The following is a 19,311-nucleotide window of genomic DNA, read 5'->3' on the forward strand; positions in this document are numbered from 1 at the left end:
GAGAGAGAGAGAGAGAGAACACCCCAAGCAGGCTCCACGCTGTCTAGCGCAGAGCCCGATGTGGGGCTCAATCCCACGAACCATGAGATCATGACCTGAGCCGAAATCAAGAACTGGATGTTTAAGTGACTGAGCTGCCAGGGACCCCCCGCCCCAAATCCTACAAATCATTTTTAAAAAGTTTCTTCCTGTGGTGCCCGGGGGGTTCTGTCGGTCAAGCGTCCAACGACTTCCCACATCCTTGATTCGAATTCTGTCTCCCTCTCCCTCTGACCGTCGCCCTCCCCGGCCCCACGTTCTCTCTCTCTCTCAAAAATAAATAAACATTAAAAAAATTTTTTTTCTTAAGTTTCTTCTACACTTTTACCAGGTAAACCCAGCATTTATGTGTTTCTCGCCAAGGATAACGGGGCCCAGTAACTTTGTTCACCCGGTATTTTCCCCACGGAAGATACACCTGCACAGTTGCTGACTGAATCTCTCACACTTGTGATTACTGCAAAATGAGCGCTGTGCACAAAACATTTTAAGAGCTTTCAGGTTAATTTTGAACTCGTTTTCATGATTGTTCTCCTAAAAAAAAAACCCACAACAAAACCCTACTTTTGGATTACTTCCCCCTCTCCCCAGCCAGCATTCTCCGGGAACAGCTGGCACATTACTTGTTCATCGGGGCATAATGGGGAGGAGAAGGTTCCATCTACCAACTAGTCTGTCAAGTCGCTTGGCACAGGGTCCACGGAGAGCAGTGTGATGTATCTGGGACACAACCCATCCCCGAGGACTGCTTTCATTTTCACCTGAAATTCCTAACCTCGCCTTATGCGACCTGATGTCCACGTAGATAAGCTAACACTTCAGCTTCAAAGCTTCACTGTATTGCCACCAATAATCATCTGTGTCACTTCAGAGAGCCACCTTGTGAGCCCAGCACCAGACCCTGGCTGGTAACCCCTCCCAGACAACTCCCCTCCTAACACCTGCACCTCCCATGTACCAATCACAAGCGGGACGTTCTCCCGGCCCTCACTCTCTGACTTCTATCGAGCACATCTCCGGAAGTAAAGTTTTCAAACCAGGGGGCTGAAACCCACCAGGTGATGAAGTCAATATACTGAACTATGACCAGACTATCTGTGTTTTTTTTTTTAATTAAAAAAATTTTTTTAATGTTTATTTATTTATATAAAATGTTTATGAGAGACAGAGTTCAAGTGGGGGAGGGAGAGAGAGAGAGGGAGACACAGAATCCGAAGCAGGCTCCAGGCTCTGAGCTGTCAGCACAGAGCCTGACGTGGGGCTCGAACTCACAGACCGTGAGATCATGACCTGAGCCGAAGTCGGACGCTTAATCGACTGAGCCACCCAGGCACCCCAATGTTTATTTTTGAGAGAGAGAGGGGGGAGAGAGAGAGAGCAGGGGAGAGGGAGAGAAAAAAAGAGACACAGAATCCGAAGCAGGCTCCGGGCTCTGAGCTGTCAGCACAGAGCCCGATGTGGGGCTCGAACTCCTGAACCACGAGATCATGACCTGAGCCGAAGCCGGACACTTAACTGACTGAGGCCCCAGGCACCCCCAGATTGTTTTTAAAGAGAGAGTACACCAGAGTGGATCGCCTGTAATAAAGTGATGAAACTTTTCTTCCAGTTATACAAACATTCATGACTGCGTCACAATGTAAACTCTTTCTTAGTGCAGGCTGTAATTGGAAAGGTCAGAAATCTACCACTCTGCGTGATCACATCCTGAATCTCCAATCCCCACCATGCTTCATTTCCTTGCCTATCACTTTAAGCCCCAAGATAAATCACTGTCCACTACTTTCTTGTCAAACCCCTCCAATTTCCTTTCCCCGGGGCCCCTGAAAAACCCTCTGATCTTAATCTGATCGTTTGCCCTTGGGGAGCCTGTGGAGCTCAGCTGCAGAAAAATTCCGCAACCCTGTGGGTTAACGACTATTCTCAAGCCACGGTCTTTGCACCTTTCCCCTGTGCTTGTCCCACGGCCCCCTTTCCTCCTGCCGAAGTGGTGAAAATGTGGTCCCGGCAGCATCCCAGGGTCACCTATTACAACGGCAAATTCTTAAGTCCCAACCAAACCTACTGGAAGTGTTAACAAGCCCCGCCCCCATTCTACGGGGCACCCAAGCCTGAGAACCACTGTTGTCAGGAAACAAATTCACATCTCCTGGATCACCCTGAGTCACCTTTCTCCTCCAGCCTCCGGGATGTCCCCAAATCCTCTAGTTCCTCCCAGCAGCTCTGATCATACGCATTTAAAGGACATCTAATATGAGGCAGGTCCTGGGACACAGCTATGCGCGTGACGTGGTGTCTAACCTCAGCGGTCACCTGCTGTGACCACCTCTTCCTCCCACAAATGCTCTCCTGGCCACTTGTGCTCTGGATCCCATTCCCTCCCAGTCTCATCCAGATCCTCCTCCTCCTGAGGCAGCTGTAAACACACTAGTAGGGTCTCCACTGCTTTACTCCATGCAATGAGGTTTGTTAACGGTGCCCCGGAAACATGTCAATACGTACAAGCCCGGGAGACCGGACTGGAAGAGATCCTCGCGGGCACCTTGATTTCAGACTTCTGACCCCAGAGCTGTGACAGAATACATTTCTGTTGCTCCACCCCCAACCCACCATTTGGGGTGCTTCCCTAAAGGACACGAATACACCTGTTTTTCCTTTCGTTTTTTAAAGAACTTTATTAAGATGGAATTCACGTACCATAGAAGTCATCTCTTTAAAGAGCACGATTACATTTTTAGTACACTGACAGGGCTGGGCAGCTGTCACCACGACCAACTCTGGGACATTTTCATCCCCCCAGAAAGAACCCCCATGCCTGTGAGCCGTCACTTCCACTCCCCTGTCCCCTCCCCAGCTCCCGGTGACCTGACCGCTGAGCTACTCTCTGTGTGTATTCAAAATAACTCAAAAGGAACCCGACAGCACAGGCAAGAGACTGGAAGAGGCAAATCACAAAAGACGTTTGAATTACCATACCAACAGGTAAATGGAAAGATGCTCAACATCATTAGCCACTGGGAAAATTCAAATAAAACCACGACCCACCACCTTCGTTATTAGCGGGGCAAAAGTTACAAAGATCCACGATACCAAGCCTCGGTGAGGACGGAACTCTTAATTTGTTGCTGGTAGAAGTGGGAAATGGCACAAATGGCACTGGGGAAGAGTTTGGGAGCGTCCCACAACGTTACACACTTAAGAAATACGTGGTTCGTGCAACACCATTCCTAGGTATTTACCAAAGAAAAATGACCGCATGTGCACAAAGACGTAGCAAATGCTTACCGCGGCTTTATTAGTAAATACTGGAACCAACCAACGGGTGACAGGAGAGACAGATGAGGGCACGGCCATTCAACGGGATAGTACTCGGCAATAAACCGAACTACTTACACACATGACGACCGGGTGAATCTCAAAACCATCACGCTTTCTGAGAGAAGCCAGACAAAAAGAGTATGCACTGCAGGATTCTATTTATATAAAATTTTAGAACAAAGAAAAACTAATCCGCGGTGACGGGAAGCAGATCAGTGCTTGCCTGGGAGTGGGGCTGGGGCATGAAGGAAGGTTTGGGGATGACACAAAGGTTCTGTTCTGTCTTTCGGAGTCATGGTTGCACAGGTGAATAAACCTATCAAAACTCATCTAACTTTACACTTAAAATGCGTATTTTAATATATGCAAGTTATACATCAATAAAACTTGATTTTTAAAAAAGTATAAAAAAGGGGAAGCCACGGGGTGCCTGGGTGGCTCTGTTGGTTAAGCACCCAACTTCGGCTCACGTCATGATCCCACAGTTCGTGGGTTTGAACCCCCGCATCGGGCTCTGCGTTGACAGTCTGGAGCCCACTTGGGATTCTCTCTCCCCGCCCCTCCCCTGCACATGTACGTATTCTCTTCTCTCTCAAAAATAAATAAACTTAAAAAAAAAATGTGTGTGGGGGGAAGAAATTTACTATTTTTTTACTATGCAGAATAGGATGGTGATTGTTAGCTATGTCACTGTAGGCAGTTTTCCTGAGTCCATTCGCTTATGTGTCAAATGGTTAACAGTACCGACCTTACACATAAATGAAAATACATGTAGAATACCTGGAATGTTAGTAAATCCTCAATAAATGTCGCTATTAGTAATAATACTATTAACTGCTAAATCAGTTAACGACTAAATCAGCTTGGGAGGAAAATCCGCTTCAGATTGTGTATCTCCCTCTCTCCTTCTGCCCCTTCCCTGCTCTGTCTCTCCATCTCTTAAAAATAAACAAACATTAAAAAAAAAAAAACACAAGACCAGACTCCTAAAAAAAATCAAAACCTTAAAAAAATAGCATGATAAAGAAATCAAGAAGTATAAAAATACACACACACCCCCTGAAGCAGGAAACCCCCAACTGTTCGGTCATCTGCTGCTGTGTAACAAACCACCCCAAAATTTCGTGCTACTGCCAGCAACCAGGTCATCTGTTCTCGGATTCTACAATCAAGGATGGGCTCGGCATCCCAGCGCAGGGCTGGTCCAGCAGTCATTCCCTGGTGGCTGGGGGCTAGACTCAGCTGGGAGAGCCGGGCCTTCCCCCTTCCACATGTCCTCCCCTAACACGTCCACATGTTTCTTGCGGCTCCAGAGGACGCGGGAGCAGAAGGTTCTGACTTGCTAATGAGTAAAGCCTGCCACCGGCACGTCACCATCTCTGCAGCATTTGGCTGGTTCAAGAGTGCCACAGGGACAGGACAGGGGTCCCAGGAAGGCGTTTCTCTGCGAACCGCCAACAGGAGGGACATCAGCGAAAAGACAAGGTTTGCAGGCGGCAGCAAAGACCCGCAGACTCGCCTGGGGTTATAAATGGACCGCACCCTGAATGGGTCATTATCAGAAGGGCCAGAATAACAACGAACCGTAGGAAGATTCAGGAACGCGCTCCTTACGTGGTACACAATGCCAGTTACGTGCCCCCCTGAAGTACCACACCCCCTTCGGTACAAAATGTGTGGTTCTGTCAACAGGCTGCTGCTGTTTTTTTGAGGGGCTGGGGTGATAGGCATGAACGTCAAGGTCACCAAGGAAGCCTTTTCAAAAACTACGCATACCTTCCGATTTTAGAAGGGGGAGCGTAAAGACTTCTTCGGTGTTCGCTGTGATTCTGACAGGCACACCTACGTCCACACCTCCATCACAGACTCCCAGGAAGGCATGGGATGCAGATAATCCAAAATGTAACCGTTCACCAGAGACTACAAGCCAGACACTGTTTTCAGAATTTGTAGAACACTGTCTTGTGAATTATCTCCTCTGTTCCTGTGAGTTAACCGGGGCTGACACCTTCTCAGTCTTTCACGCCCCCTTCCCAATTTTTTAAAAATAGATGCTAGGTGAGAAAAAAAAACGAAGGCGCAATTATTATTACGACAAAGACGAGACAGAATAACCAAGCAAAACTGGTTCATAAAATTATTACTCATTCAAATACTTCCCGGGTGCTCACTCCTGCCAAGCATGATGCTTCCAGATGCTTCCACTGCGGAGAATACAAGAAGTTTATGTGGAAACATGAACACTGGAGCTACGTAAATGAAGAACTTTATTAACTGTCAGAGTTATTAAACTAAAAGAAAAACAAAATTCTGCCAAGAAAGGCCATGGAGAGGGCTCCCTGAAGAGTTTTAAAATAGAGGAGATTCATCTCCCGTGGACTGATTTAGAGATACAGACTCGCAGGAAGGCAAGGGGACAGACCTGATAACGCTTGGCAACAAGGAAGAATGAATTTTTCCACATTTGTAGCCAAACCTGGGGAGAAGGCTGGGGTTCAGGGCGGAAAAGAGCTAGAGAAAAGCAAACAGGAGATAGATTCCCAAATTAGAACACAATTTTTAACATACCGAAGAGCATGTAGTTTTAAGATTCATCAAAACTAGCAATAACAAAAAATTAGCAAAATGAAAGAAGACATTCATCGGGTGAGCGCAAATGGTTGTTTATGAAAGTTATTTCTTCGGGGTGCCTGGGTGGCTAAGCGGTTAAGCGTCTGACTCTTGATTTCAGCTCAGGTCATGATCTCATGGTTCGAAAGTTCGAGCCCCACGCAGCCTGCTTGGGGTTCTCTCTCTGCCTCTCTCCGCTCAAGCTCTGTCTCTCAAAATAAGTAAATAAAATAAACTTAAAAAAATTGTTTTTTCAAAAGTTCTTCAAGAATCTACAATGACCCATTTATGACCACCCATCCATTCCTTGCTATATACCAGGCTGTCCAACCGCGGGGGGTCAGCAGCCCTATGTGTGGATGATGAACATCTGAAACGTGGTTAGTCCTGAGACATGTCATACACAGTGTAAAACATACAGAATTTCGAAAGCTTAGGATAAAAGGTAACAATACCAAAAATATGCAATATATATTGAAATGATATTTTGGACACATTGGGCTAATAAGTTAAACATACACTGAAATTATTTCACCTGTTTCTTTTTACTTGTTTAATGTGGTTACTGGAACATTTAAAATTCCCTCTATGGCTTGCATTGTATTTCTGTCGGGCAATGCTGCTCTACGCGACGGTTTAAGGATACAGGAACATCCGGGGCACCTGGGTGGCTTAGTCGGTTGAGCGGCCCACTTCAGCTGAGGTCATGATCTCATGGTTTGTGAGTTCGAGCCCCACATCAGGCTCTCTGCTGTCAGCCTGTCAGCGCAGAGCCCGCTTCAGATCCTCTGTCCCCCTCTCGCGCTCTCCCCCAAAATAAATAAATATTAACAAAAAAAAAAAAAAAGAAAAAGAAAAAAATAGGATACAGGAACATCCTACTTGTATATAAACTTAGCTGCCTACCAGGAAAACTTCCACAAAGCTTTAAGAAATGGCAGGTATGTCCATTTTGTATACGGTCCAGTTTTTTCAGGTAACAGTCATCCAGAAACACGGCCAGATGAAGAAAACATTTCATACCATATTTACGCATTTGGGTAGCAATTATGCAGGATGAAAAGGTCTAGAGATGGAGCCCAACTCCCCTCCCCCCCCCCCCCCCCCAAAGCAAGGAATGTCCCTGTAGATGGACACGAATCCTCAGGACCCCTGCCTGGTGGAGCAGTGTAAGCCACGTGGGACCTCCAAGTTGGGTCTTGCAACCTCCCGTTTCCAAGGCAGCAGGGCAACGACGCCGCACCCCGAAGGTGTGTTGGGGCACTCCCTCGGGTGCCCCGGGGATCCGGGAGCAGCAACTCCTCAGAATCCCAAATGAAGGCACAGCCACCTGTCTCTAGGACCACGGGAACTGGGTGGGTCCCTGCTAGGGCCTCCGCAGCCAGCAAGCAGGGTGAGTGTGTGATCTGGCAGGTACATAAATGAATCTGGTCCATCTCCGAATCCTGGCGTACCCCTTCTCCCTTCTGCCAATGGCACCATTACGCATCCGGGCTCTCGCGCGAACCACCTGAAGGTTACCCTTAGCGTCTCCCACGCCGCAGCCTTGCCGATTTCCCCCTCATCACCTGCCAACTCTGTCTCCTCATCATCCTGCCTGTACCCCACCAGTCCCCGACAACTCGCCTGGTGACCCTTCAGGATGTGCCTGGTCTTCGCCCTTCCACCCCGACTGCCCCGTGCACCTCGCAGAGCGGGGGGAGGGATCTTCTTGAGGGCACAATACGGGAGGGTCAGCAAACTACAGACCAGGAGCCAGATGTGGCCCCCGGTGTTTTTGTACAGCCTGCGAACTACAAATGGTTTTTACATTTTCAACTGGTTGGAAAGAAAAAAAATCAATACTATTTCCCGATGTGGAAGTTAGATGAAATTCAAATGTCAGCGTCTGTAAGTGAGGTTTCACTGGCACGCGGCTACGCTCGCTTGTTTATGTACCGGCTGCAAATGTGTCTTCTTCCTTATGATTTTCCTAATGACACCTTCTTTTCCCTCACTTGCTCTACTGCGACAGTACAGCGTGCACGACATATATTTAGAGAAGACGTTAGTCCATCTTGGTGTCGAAGATCACCTTAATTGTCGCTTAACAGCCTTGACTTTTCGCTGTTTCTAGGGAAAAGTCTAAAACTTTCGACAAGGCCTGTAAGGCCGGTTCCCGACCGACAGTCCGCACACAGATATAAGTCCCGCGTGACCTCCCCGCCCGCTCACATCTCACTGTCTCCACCTCGTTCACCACGCAGGGGTCCGGCCCCACTAGGCCAGGCTCCTTTGGCCCTCAGGGGCTCTGCCCGTGCCGTTCCTTTTGACTGGAAGGCATTTGCCCTTCTTCCCCTGCCCGGCTAACTCCAGCATTATTTAATGACGGTTCTTTGGGGACAACTGTCTACCCCCACCCAGGGTCACAAGAGCTGTCCCCGGGATTACGTCTTTCAAAGCATTTATCCCGATTGGATGTGAAAATGATCTGTGAACGGGCCCGGACGGTGGTGCTGGCTCTGGAATCGCTGCTTCGATTCAAATCCTGGCTCAGCTACTTAATAAACGTGTGATCTTGGGCGACTCGTCGAACCTTTTGGTGGCTCAGTTTCCTCATCTGCAGAACAGGCACAAAAACAGGACCTACACCTCCCAGAGTTGAAGGCCCCCCTCCCCCCACCCCATGCTTTGAGAACAACCACTATTACTATTAATAGTGGCATTTACTGTGGCTCCCTCACTACACGAAGCTCCCTGAGGGCAGGGATCAGGACTGCCTCGGCCTCTGTGACTCAGCACACAGCGTCTGGCATATGCAGGGACTTACTCGAGCATTTAATGAATGCCTATCTGAATAACATCTGACACTTAATCCCCACCCTGTCCTCTTCAACCAGTCATTTAAAAAAAATGTTTATTTTTTGAGAGAGAGAGAAAGAACACGTGCACACAGGTGCATGTGCGCAGGGGAGGGGCGGGGGAGGGGGCGGACAGAGGATCTGAAGTCCGCTCTGCTCTGACCGTGGCAAGCCCGAGGCAGGGCTTGAACTCATGAGCCGTGAGTCATGACCTGAGCCCGAGTCAGATGCTTCACCAAATGAACCAACCACCCAGCTGCCCCTTCAACCAGTCATTTTAGTAATTCAATCTTACTAAAGGCGGGGGCGGGGGGGGGGGGGGTTGGTGGGACTGAAATCCTTTGGAGAGTGGACAGAAGCCACCTCTTTCCCCAGAAAACATGCCCACAATCCCAGGGAAAGCCCATGAATTCCAAGAACCACTACTCTAAGTTGGCAATACTCCTCGACACGCGCCACCCAGCACTGAAGAGACCGCTCTCCCTGTGGTTCAGAATGAGCGCTGGGTGGTTCAAATGCCCGGCAAATTAAAAAAAAAAAAAAATTTTTTTTTAAATGTCTGATTATTTTTTTTAGAGGGAGAAAGAGACAGCATGAGCGGGGGAGGGGCAGAGAGAGAGGGAGACACAGACTCTGAAGCAGGCTCCAGGCTCTGAGCTGTCAGCGCAGAGCCTGACATGGGGCTCGAACTCACAGACTAGACTGCGAGATCACGACCTGAGCTGAAGTCGGATGCTTACTTAACCAACTGAGCCACCCAGGCGCCCCTGCCTGGGAAGCGAACCCAGGGCCTCAACCCGTATGCACTTGGGAACCCTTTTCTGAAACCTAAACATAAGACTTTCCATCTGTGGTCATCCCTTCCCCCCATGGGCACTGCAGCGACCTTCTGGTCCCAACTCTGTGTGCCCAGCTCCTGTGTCTCCCAGTCACGCATTCCAGCCCCCTGGTGTACTCAAGGCCGTATGAGCCTGCTCAGAGATGCACCCTACCGTGGAGAGTTCTCTCCTAGCAGGCAGACTGGAGATTCCAGTGTTTTCCCACTCCCCTCCTGCCACGGAGCGCCACATTTTACCTCGGTGCGTCCCCTTTGCCAAGATCATCTTGAGCCCTCATCCCTCTTGATGTTAGCCAGCATGGTTGAATATTGCCACTTGTGTTTTTTAGTCGTCTATACAAGTCTTGAACGAGAATAAAGAGAAGCTACGGTTTAAAATATTCTCTTTAACATATCCTGAGTGTGATTTAGATTTGAAAACCGTGAAGTATCAGCCGGATGCGTTTGTATCTAATACAGTCTTAGAAGAGCATTTTCATTTCATAGAACTACATTAACTGTGAGAGTCGATACTTTCATTTCCACGTACACAAGTTATTTACTATGACACTGTGGAGTTAATATTCAATTTTTAATCTTGCAAAAAGTAGGATCACGTATCTTGTTGAAACATCAATTTCTCTTTCAAAAGTCCCTGAGGAGTCTTTCTGCAAGCACAACAGAAAGAGAAATGAGGGAGCGGGAACAGGCAGGTAAGGGGAGTGCCAAGCAGCCAAGGGCACGAGGGAGTTAATTTTATGAGGATCCTCACACTGTCCAGTTTTCACTTACCCACAGAGCGTAATGCAAGGCTTCTAGTACTTTCGTTCTAAATTAATCTCAATTTCGACTTGAAATTCCCATGTCCTACACAGAACTCTTTTTTATCAGATGCCCAGTATACGTTTAAGAATGTTGGGGCGCCTGGGTGGCTCCGTCGGTGAAGCGTCCGACTTCAGCTCAGGTCATGATCTCGCGGTTCGTGAGTTCGAGCCCCACGTCGGGCTCTGGGCTGGCAGCTCGGAGCCTGGAGCCTGCTTCGAAATTCTGTGTCTCCCTCTCTCCCTGCCCCTCCCCAGCTAGTGTTCTGTCTGTCTCTCAATCAAAAAAAAAATAAATAAATAAATAAAACAAATAAAAAACATGGGAAAAAAAAAGAACGTTAAAATACTAAAATGATATTCCAGGGGCACCTGGGTGGCACAGTCGGTTAAGTGTTCGACTCTGGATTTTGGCTCGGGTCATGATCTCACAGCTCGTGAGTTTGAGCCCCACGCTGGCTCCACGCTGGCTCCACGCTGATGGCATAGAGCCTGCTGGAGAGTCTGTCTCTCCTTCTCTCTGCCCCTCGGCTGCTTGTGCGTGTGTCTCTCAAAATAAATAAACGTAAAAAAAATTTTAAATAACGTTCCAGGACCGCTGTGTTTGAGATATTAAATTACATTTCTAAACCAATCAAGAAATTCATGATAAAGGTCCCCACCAGTTTGGATTCTGATTTAAGATGGACTGTGAGAACTGGATTACTTTTGGCTTAGTTTGCTACTTGATGATAAACAGTTCTAGAACTAAGGATAAAGGTTCTCTCAAGGGTGATCACTGAAGATTTCAAAACGCTTTAACTTGCACAATCATGTTCGAGTGCAGCTCTGACTTATTCGCATAACTAAATACAACCCACTCATGGACAATATTAAAATTGTTAACTCCTTATTCTAGACCTTCAACTAAGAAAAAAGTGTCGTAGGGGGTGCTTGTGTGGCTCAGTCAGTTGACGGGCGTCAGACTCTTGATTTCAGCCCCGGTCATGATCCCAGGGTCGTGGGATTGAGCCCCGCGTAGGGCTCTGTGCTGACAGCGCGGAGCCTGCTTGGGATTCTCTCCCCGCCCCCCAACCAAAATAAATAAGCAAACTCAAAAAAAAAAAAAAAAAAGAAAGAAAAAGAAAGTGTCAGGGCGCCCGGGTGCCTCAGTCGGTTAAGTGGGGCAGACTTTTGCTCAAGTCACGATCTCACAGTTCATGGGTTTGAGCCCCGTGTCGAGCTCTGTGCTGACAGCTCAGAGCCTGGAGCCTGCTTCGGATTCTGTGTCTCCCTCTCTCTCTGCCCCTCCCCTGCTCGCTCTCTCTCCCTCGAAAATAAACGTTAAAAAAATTTAAAAATAAAGTATATTTTGGACTACATAATCCTAGGTAGGGACGGTGGTTTCTCATTTTGTGATAACATTGCTGCTTGTACTTAAGTCTCCCTGCCCCCATTCTGCTGCTTACATTGGAAAATTGTGTTATTAGCATGTGGGTCCTGACACGCTGCCACCCGTGGCCAATTTCTACTGATCTCTGGGAGTCTCACCATTACCAAGTCAAAACACAACACTCACCCCAAACTGCATCACCATCAGAGGCCAAGTCAACTCGCTTTCAGGTGTCCTAAGTCTCCCCAGGCTCTGGTAACTCACCACTCACCGCTCAGAAGGAATGGTCCCCCGACGTTCCTGCGAGGCCGTCCCTCCTCCGGCCCCCCACCACCTCTCCAACTTCACTTCCTACTCCCACCATATTCTCTGCTAGCCACCCTGCTTCCTTCAGTTCCCAAGCACGCGAGCGCTTTCCCGCCTCCCCATCCCTCTCTCCGACCAGGCGACCGGGCCTCTTCTGGAAGGCTCCTCGAAGACTGCGGTAACCACCCCTTTGAGCAGCATCCAGGATGCGGCCACTCTCCATTCAATTCTGCGCGACAGCAAGTAGCAGCCCAGCCAGGTTCGGCACCTGCCACAGTCCAACGATTCTCAGAGAACAGAGAAACTCTGGGGGTCCCCTGAGACCTTTTCAGGGGGCTCAGGAGGTCAAAAACATTTTCATCACGATACCAAGATACCAGGTGCCTTTCCCACTATGTTCGTATTTACACTTCGACGCTGCAAAAGCCATGTACGGATGTACAAACGACAGGGATCACACGCTGCAGCCTTCACAACCATACACCCATGGTAAGAACAATTTTTACGGAAGAGTGCCCTTGAGACAGCAGTAAAAATGATTAACCTTGTCTTGAGCCTTAAAGCAGGTCTTTTTAATATTCTGCGTGACAAAATGGTATGTCGACACATGGCGCTCCTGAATACTGAAGTCCGATGTTTGTCTCAAGGAAACGCACACGCGCAACTGTTTGGGAAGTGATCTGAAAATAGCCACTTTGCTCACGGAGCATCATTTTTACTCGCGGGAGTGACCAACCATCATTCTTTCAAATGTGACTATCTGGGCAGACATCTTCCCGAAATGAAAGAAATGAGACTGTCACCTCAAGGAAGACCGGCAGCACTCTACCAACCATCAAATCCTTAACTCTCGGGAGGACGTGAGAATTTTGGAGAACGTGCATCTTGCACGGTGAGCTTAAAGCCTCCCAATATTTACATTTCTTCTAAGGAGAATGAGGGTGATGTTTAAAAACGTGATTAAAAGAGTTTGTGTGTTGGGGCGCCTGGGTGGCTCAGTAGGTTAAGCGTCCAACTTCGGCTCAGGTCATGATCTCACGGTTCGTGAGTTTGAGCCCCACGACGGGCTCTGTGCTGAGAGCTCAGAGCCTGGAGCCTGTTTCGGATTCTGTATCTCCTCCTCTCTCTGCCCTTCCCCCTCTCACACACTCTCTCAAAAATAAACATTAAAAAAATTAAAAATTAAAAAGTTCATATGTTGAAATGCATCAAAACGTAGAAAGATTTGCAGAACAGTGAACCATCCTTTTTGAAATAGCGAAGATATGATGTCACAAAATCAGTCATGGGTGGAAGATCCATTGAAAGCGAAAAATAAACCAGTGGAATTCAATGGAACAGGGTAGAAAAAAATTCTTCTACAGGAGTTGGCAACGAAAGGGAATTACTGATACATGCTACAACATGGATGAATCTGGAAAATTTGCATGTGACACGAAAGATGCCCATCACAAAAGACCATGTATGTACGATTCCATTTATACGAAATGTCCAGAACGGGTAAATTCACAGACACAGGAAGGTTAGTGGATGCCTGGGGCAGGGGTGAGGAGTGGGGCAGTGTATCAATAGGTACTGTTTCTTTTGGGCCTGATGAAAGTGATTGTGGACAGACAGAACCCACAGGGACATCAAAATAACACCCGGTGCTCAAACTGTCATGATCACAAATGCAAGCTCTGATGATTCCCTTGAACAGAACAAACGAACAGCACCGAAAGACAAAAACAAACAAACAGAAGTTAATTTCAAGCATCAACAGAAGGTGGTCACTATAGGACTACCCCACCCACAAGTACACAACCAAATGTTATCGAGTGCCTGAACACACAACTTCACATGAGGACAGATTTCATATATGGCGAAGAATGTTTTCTTTTTATCATTTTCAATGAAATGTGTCAGAAAAGGATAGAGTAATTTAAAAAGACACTAAGTCAAAATACAGTTGGACTGCATTCTGGGGCACCTGGGTGGCTCAGTCGGTTAAGCGTCCGACTTTGGCTCAGGTCATGATCCCAAAGTTTGAGTTCCAGCCCAGCGTCGTGTCGGGCGGGCTCTGTGCTGAGAGATTGGAGCCTGCTTCGGATTCTGTGTCTCCCCATTTCTCTGCCCCTCCCTCTCCCTCTCTCAAAATAAAATAAAATAAAACGTTAAAAAGATATTTTTAATTAAAAAAAAGAATATAGTTGGATTGTATTCCACTGGGAACAGATTTAATGACTTATTTCTCTATGAAGTATCCAACTAAAAGGTGCATCTTCTTTCCTACCTAAAACATTTTGACAAGGTAATAATTTGAGTTACTTCTGAATCGTCTTTTACCAAACCACAGGGCTGTTTCATTTTCTCTCTCATGATCTTTCACATTCCTGTGATCCCCTCTCTCTTGTTAGCCTCAGAGACTTATATATGACCAAAAACCTTTTGATTATGGTCTAATGGTAAACGAGACCATCAAAGCTCTCTGCTGAAGGTTCCAGGGAAGGATGTACCAGATTTTATTTGAAAACAGTGACCCGACACTATATTTTTAGCTTGATTTAGTTTAGTTACGTCCTATCATGGGACTACTTGTTGTATTAGAAACAATGGGCGTAAGGGAGCTTGAACATGTGCCACCACTAAAACAATTAATACAAAGCACTCCCAGAAAGCCAGACTGCGTTATAGGTGACGTGTCCTTAAAGGCTTAATTTAACATTGTAAATAACAGGAAAAGCACTTCAGGAAAAAGGGCTGTATGAATTACCTGCGAATTATACATTCCTCACTGGTAGTTCTATCAAGGTTTTTAAAAAAAATGCAAAATTTGAAAGCCAAGTAAAACCGTCACAGCATTTCGTTTTATCTGAAGGCGAACTCTTCAAATAAAGTCGGTAACGCGACAAAGTCACAATGACACGTACCCTACCTGTCAAACTGGCAAAAGAGAGTTAATTAAGAGAACGTTCTGAGAAAGGTGTGGGTTCTAGCTGAGCCTTTTCCTACCACCTTTTATTATTTTCTTTAAAGATTTTATTCTTAAGCAATCTCTACATCCAACATGGGGCTGGAACTCACAGTCCCGAGATCCAGAGTCACACGCTCCAGAGTCACTCAGGCGCCCCCTTTTCTACCTCTCTTTCCCTTCAGTCAATAGGACACAGCAGCTCAGCCTCAAAAAATAACACAGCCTAGAAACACATATACTCAAACTTCTCTAGTAGAACCGCATTCAAGCAAACATGTCCGCGAACTAGAAGCCTGAATACTGAGTAATTCTCCAAAGGGTGGCCAATACTTCCTTTTCTGATGCTGGCAAAACAAAAGACCCACAAACCACAAAGTGCCTTGGTTCCTAACAAAGGTAAACAACTTTAAAATCAAAGGCAAAGGTTGGGGGTAATAGATGGAAGGCAAAACAGAACAGATCTGTTGGACATAAGGACTTCTTTAGCAAAAACCGCCATAGAACGCTAGACTCGCTTATTACTGAAGCCTAGAATCACCATCTGGGGAATTTCAAGCAGTGAGTCAGTCAGTATCTTTAGGACATTCTTTTAAGCTGAAAACAGGTGGCCCAGGTAGATGTCACCTGTAACTTGGTTATTCAGAGGCACTCTGTATCTGATTAGAGCTCACTCAAGAGCCAGAACAGGTCATAGTCCCACTCTTCCAAATGCAGAGGAAATAAAGAGAACAGAGAAAGAAGCAAGGGCTGGGTGACTCAGGCTGCCAATAAAGGTCAGATTCCACATGGGCACTTGGGGAGGGGGCTGCTGGTGGTTTTTAAATGCCTCGATTTGCTGCAGGGTTACTTGCGAGCGGCAGCCACCAAGACCCTCACCCATTCCCCCGATGGGTATATACCTATGATTTCCCACTGCATACCAGAGTTATCCCTAGGGCTCTTGGCACCCCCTATCTCTACACAAGCATCTCTCAGCCTTTGGTTCCCCCCCCCCCCCCCTTCTCAGGACTCCCCCACCCCCCAGCACTTCGACGAGAGAGATGATAAAAGGATGAGTAAGCATGCCCGTAGCTGATCTTGGTCAAAGAGCACAGACCCTGGCACCGGCGGTGGAAAATGGGGGTGAGGAAGCAGCACAGAAAGCGGAGTCGGGGAGTTCATCCAATGGGTAGCCGGCAGTTACAAGCTTTCCGAAGGCAGTTATTGTTGCCTCCTTCTGCAATCCCGGTAGACTCCAAACCTTCGCTTTCACCTCCCTATCCAGCACCCCCCCCCCCGCCCGCCACCACGATCAAGTGCACGTTTTCCTTAGACAGTTACTTCTTAAAAACAACACCGAAAAATAAACGTAATTTCTCCAGGCTTCCGGTTGTCAAAGACAATAAAGCCTCGCCCTGAAGCATGGTTAAGTTCAACGGTTCTGTTTCCTCACTCGTTTTCCGGCACCCCCTCCACCCCCACCCCACCCCAGACCACCTCAGCGACGCAGAAAGGCGACTGCCGGGAACAGTTTCAAATATATGTCAACCTTTGGGAGGGGGAGAAAAAAAAACCCAACAAACTTCTGAATCACTTCGACAGCCCGGTTACAAGTACCTGACCTTATTATTTTTTTTTTTTTCCCCGTAGAAAAATAGGACACCGAGAGATCAGAAATCTCGTTTTCTCTGCCTTCCTACATCGGTCGTGGCAACATCTAGGGGGCTTTCGAAGAGGGGTCTTTTGGGTTTCTTCGGGGGGAAACTTGCCCTCGGGAGCCAAACGTCCTAAATTCAGGTCCCTGGTTTTCTTTAAAATGCTGAACTTCACCACGGACAGAAAAAAAACCCCAAGGTGCCGTTCCCTTTGTTAAAATCCCACGGACTTTATTGAATTTGGGGCGGAAAGGCCGCTGGCAAGATCAGGACAACCAGCCGCAAGAAGGTGGAGAGACAGGTGCGATTTCCCCCCGCGGCGGTTCCGGCCGGGAGCACACCCCTCCTCCGGCTCGGCGGCCCCAGACCACCCCGGACCTCCCCGTCCGCCCGCGGCCTCCCCACGCGCGGCCTCCCGAGCCCGGGCCGCCCCCCGCCGCCGCCGCCGCCGCCCCGCGGGGCCCGGCCTCGCCGCCTCCGCTCAAAATGGAGGTGGCGGCGGCGGGAGGCTGGTTACGAAACGCGCGGCCGCCACATGGCCGCGCCGACCCCAAACTTGGCCGGGCCGCCGCGTCCCGGCGCGCAGGCGAAGCTGGGCCCCGGCGCGGAGGCCGCGCGGCGCCCGCCACTCACCCACAGACCGGTAGCCCAGGATCGCGATCTTCCGGGACTTGGACTGCGGCATCTTGGCGGCCTCCTCAGCCCCGGGCCAACCACATCAACCGCGGCGGCGGCGGCGGCTGCTGTGCTGCGATCGGCGGCGGCCGCGCCGGGGCAGAGCGGCATCCAGGGGCGGGGCGGGCGGGCGCGGGCAGGCGCGGCTGCTTGGGCTCCTCGCTCGCGCGCCCAACCGCCCGGAACCGCCGCGCGGCCCCGCCCCCAAACACGCCCACGTGACCACCGCCGGCGGGGAGGGGGGCCTCCCCCGCTCCGCGGTTCGCGTCAGCACTGCCCTCCCCGCCGCGGCGGCCACCCCCGCCCCCGAAACGCACGGGGGTGCGTCCCCCTTTTACTTTAAGGGGAAATAGAGGGGACGCCAAGATGCCCCCGGAAAAGTCACGACTGAAACTCGCTGCGTCATGACCCTCCCACCCTCTTCCGCCGCCTTTTCCTTACGCCAGTTCTCTCTGGGCGCCGATTGGATAGCTCCCGCCCGCCCGCGCGATGACGGGACGGAAACTCCGTCTCCGATTGGGGGCGGCTAGGAGGCGGAGCCGAGGGCGGGGCTGCTGGCCCAGAGCTAAAAATAAATTCCGGCTGCGACCCCGCGGTAGCGCGCGAGTGAAGTTTGAAGGATTCGAACGTCTCACGGGGTGGGAGTGGGCAAGAGGGGCGGAGAGACGCTAACTCCCCAGTGATTGGTTAGTGCAGGGCGGGGGGCGGGGCAAACTGTGAGGAGTGCAGTGATTGGCGGGACCTTGAGCGGTTGGTGGACTCGCGCCCACTGGGCCCTTAAAAGGCGCGAGGCACGTAGCTCTTGCTGGCTGGGCTGTGGGTTAGGTGGGGTTTCCCGGCGAGGGTTTTTGTTTTTTGCTTTTAACTCCTTCTCTCGTGGGATCAGCGAGTCTGGCTTTAAGGTTGTAGCTTGTTACTCGGCGTCACCCAGGGATGAAGGACGGATATGCGTTCATTCAAAATGTTACACATTTCACTAAAAATGTGTGTGCCTCCCCAGTTCGGGTCTCAACCCTGTCTCGGGCGAACCCGGCACACCTCGCAGGAAATGAAGAGCGCGAGTCAACACCTCTTTACCTGTCAACGCCTGCATGGTTCATTCAGTAGGCAAACTTAAGCAACAGCTGTGGTTGGCTGGGAACGCTCCAGAACCAACCTTCCAGGCGGGGAGTCAAGTCTATTGGGCTTGCCCACCTGTGTGGGCTGGTCGCTCCTTTAAGGGCACATCGCCGTGTTTCCCACCAAAGGCACATGGGCGACCCCTTTTTCCAGCAGTGCGGGTGAAGGGCGGTTGGGTCGGCACCACTGTTGGCAGTAGGGGAAGGGAGGCCAGTGCTGGAGGCCTCGGTCACCGAAAGTGAAATTGAAGGCCAGGCCCGAGAGTTGAGGATGCGATTGGGACCTTTCCAGCCAGGGAGACTTCCATCATGCTTGATCTTCTTGCCCTTGGTGGTTGCTAAAGAAGCAGCTATTCCGGCTACTCCTACGAATGTCCCCTACTGTCCTCAGGCTGTTTGATGGTGTTGGGACAACCGCCTGCTGGTCACAGCCCTTTGCCTTTCCCAGGGAGCACAGAGGAGGAACCCCCCCGCCCCCGCTGGGAAGCTGAGTGGCAGGACCGGATTCCTAGGTATGAAGATTTAGAGGTGACTGTCCCATAAATAGGCCTTGTTGAGTTAGAACACTGGCCTTTGGGCAAAATCCTTCCACCGTCCCGCTGAAGTACTTCGAAGAGCGGGAGGATGGATGTTCCCATCCTAGGGGCGCTCCAGATCGAAGCCCCAGACAACCAACTGGAAGTGAAAAATATCTTTGAATTTCTGTGTTTTATCTTAATGGCTTTTGCATTCTACCCTATATTTAGTTGAAATATTTTAAAACTTTAGGTCTTTAAAAAATTTTTTTTTAATGTTTATTTATTTTTGA

The 19,311-nt window shown here is 49.2% G+C and overlaps 1 protein-coding gene across 1 annotated transcript in view; it reads right to left on the reverse strand.

Annotated features, from left to right (window-relative positions):
* RHEB (Ras homolog, mTORC1 binding) overlaps positions 1 to 17,596 on the reverse strand; it is a 44,301-nt gene extending 26,705 nt beyond the window's left edge. The window contains exon 1 of the mRNA XM_049642145.1: positions 17,344 to 17,596. Coding sequence (XP_049498102.1) covers positions 17,344 to 17,395 — 52 coding nt within the window. The 5' untranslated portion in view covers positions 17,396 to 17,596. The remainder of the gene's footprint in view (positions 1 to 17,343) is intronic.
* Positions 17,597 to 19,311: the final 1,715 nt, after the last annotated feature.

This window comes from Panthera uncia, chromosome A2, assembly GCF_023721935.1.
Source record: "Panthera uncia isolate 11264 chromosome A2, Puncia_PCG_1.0, whole genome shotgun sequence".
Lineage (NCBI taxonomy): Eukaryota > Metazoa > Chordata > Mammalia > Carnivora > Felidae > Panthera > Panthera uncia.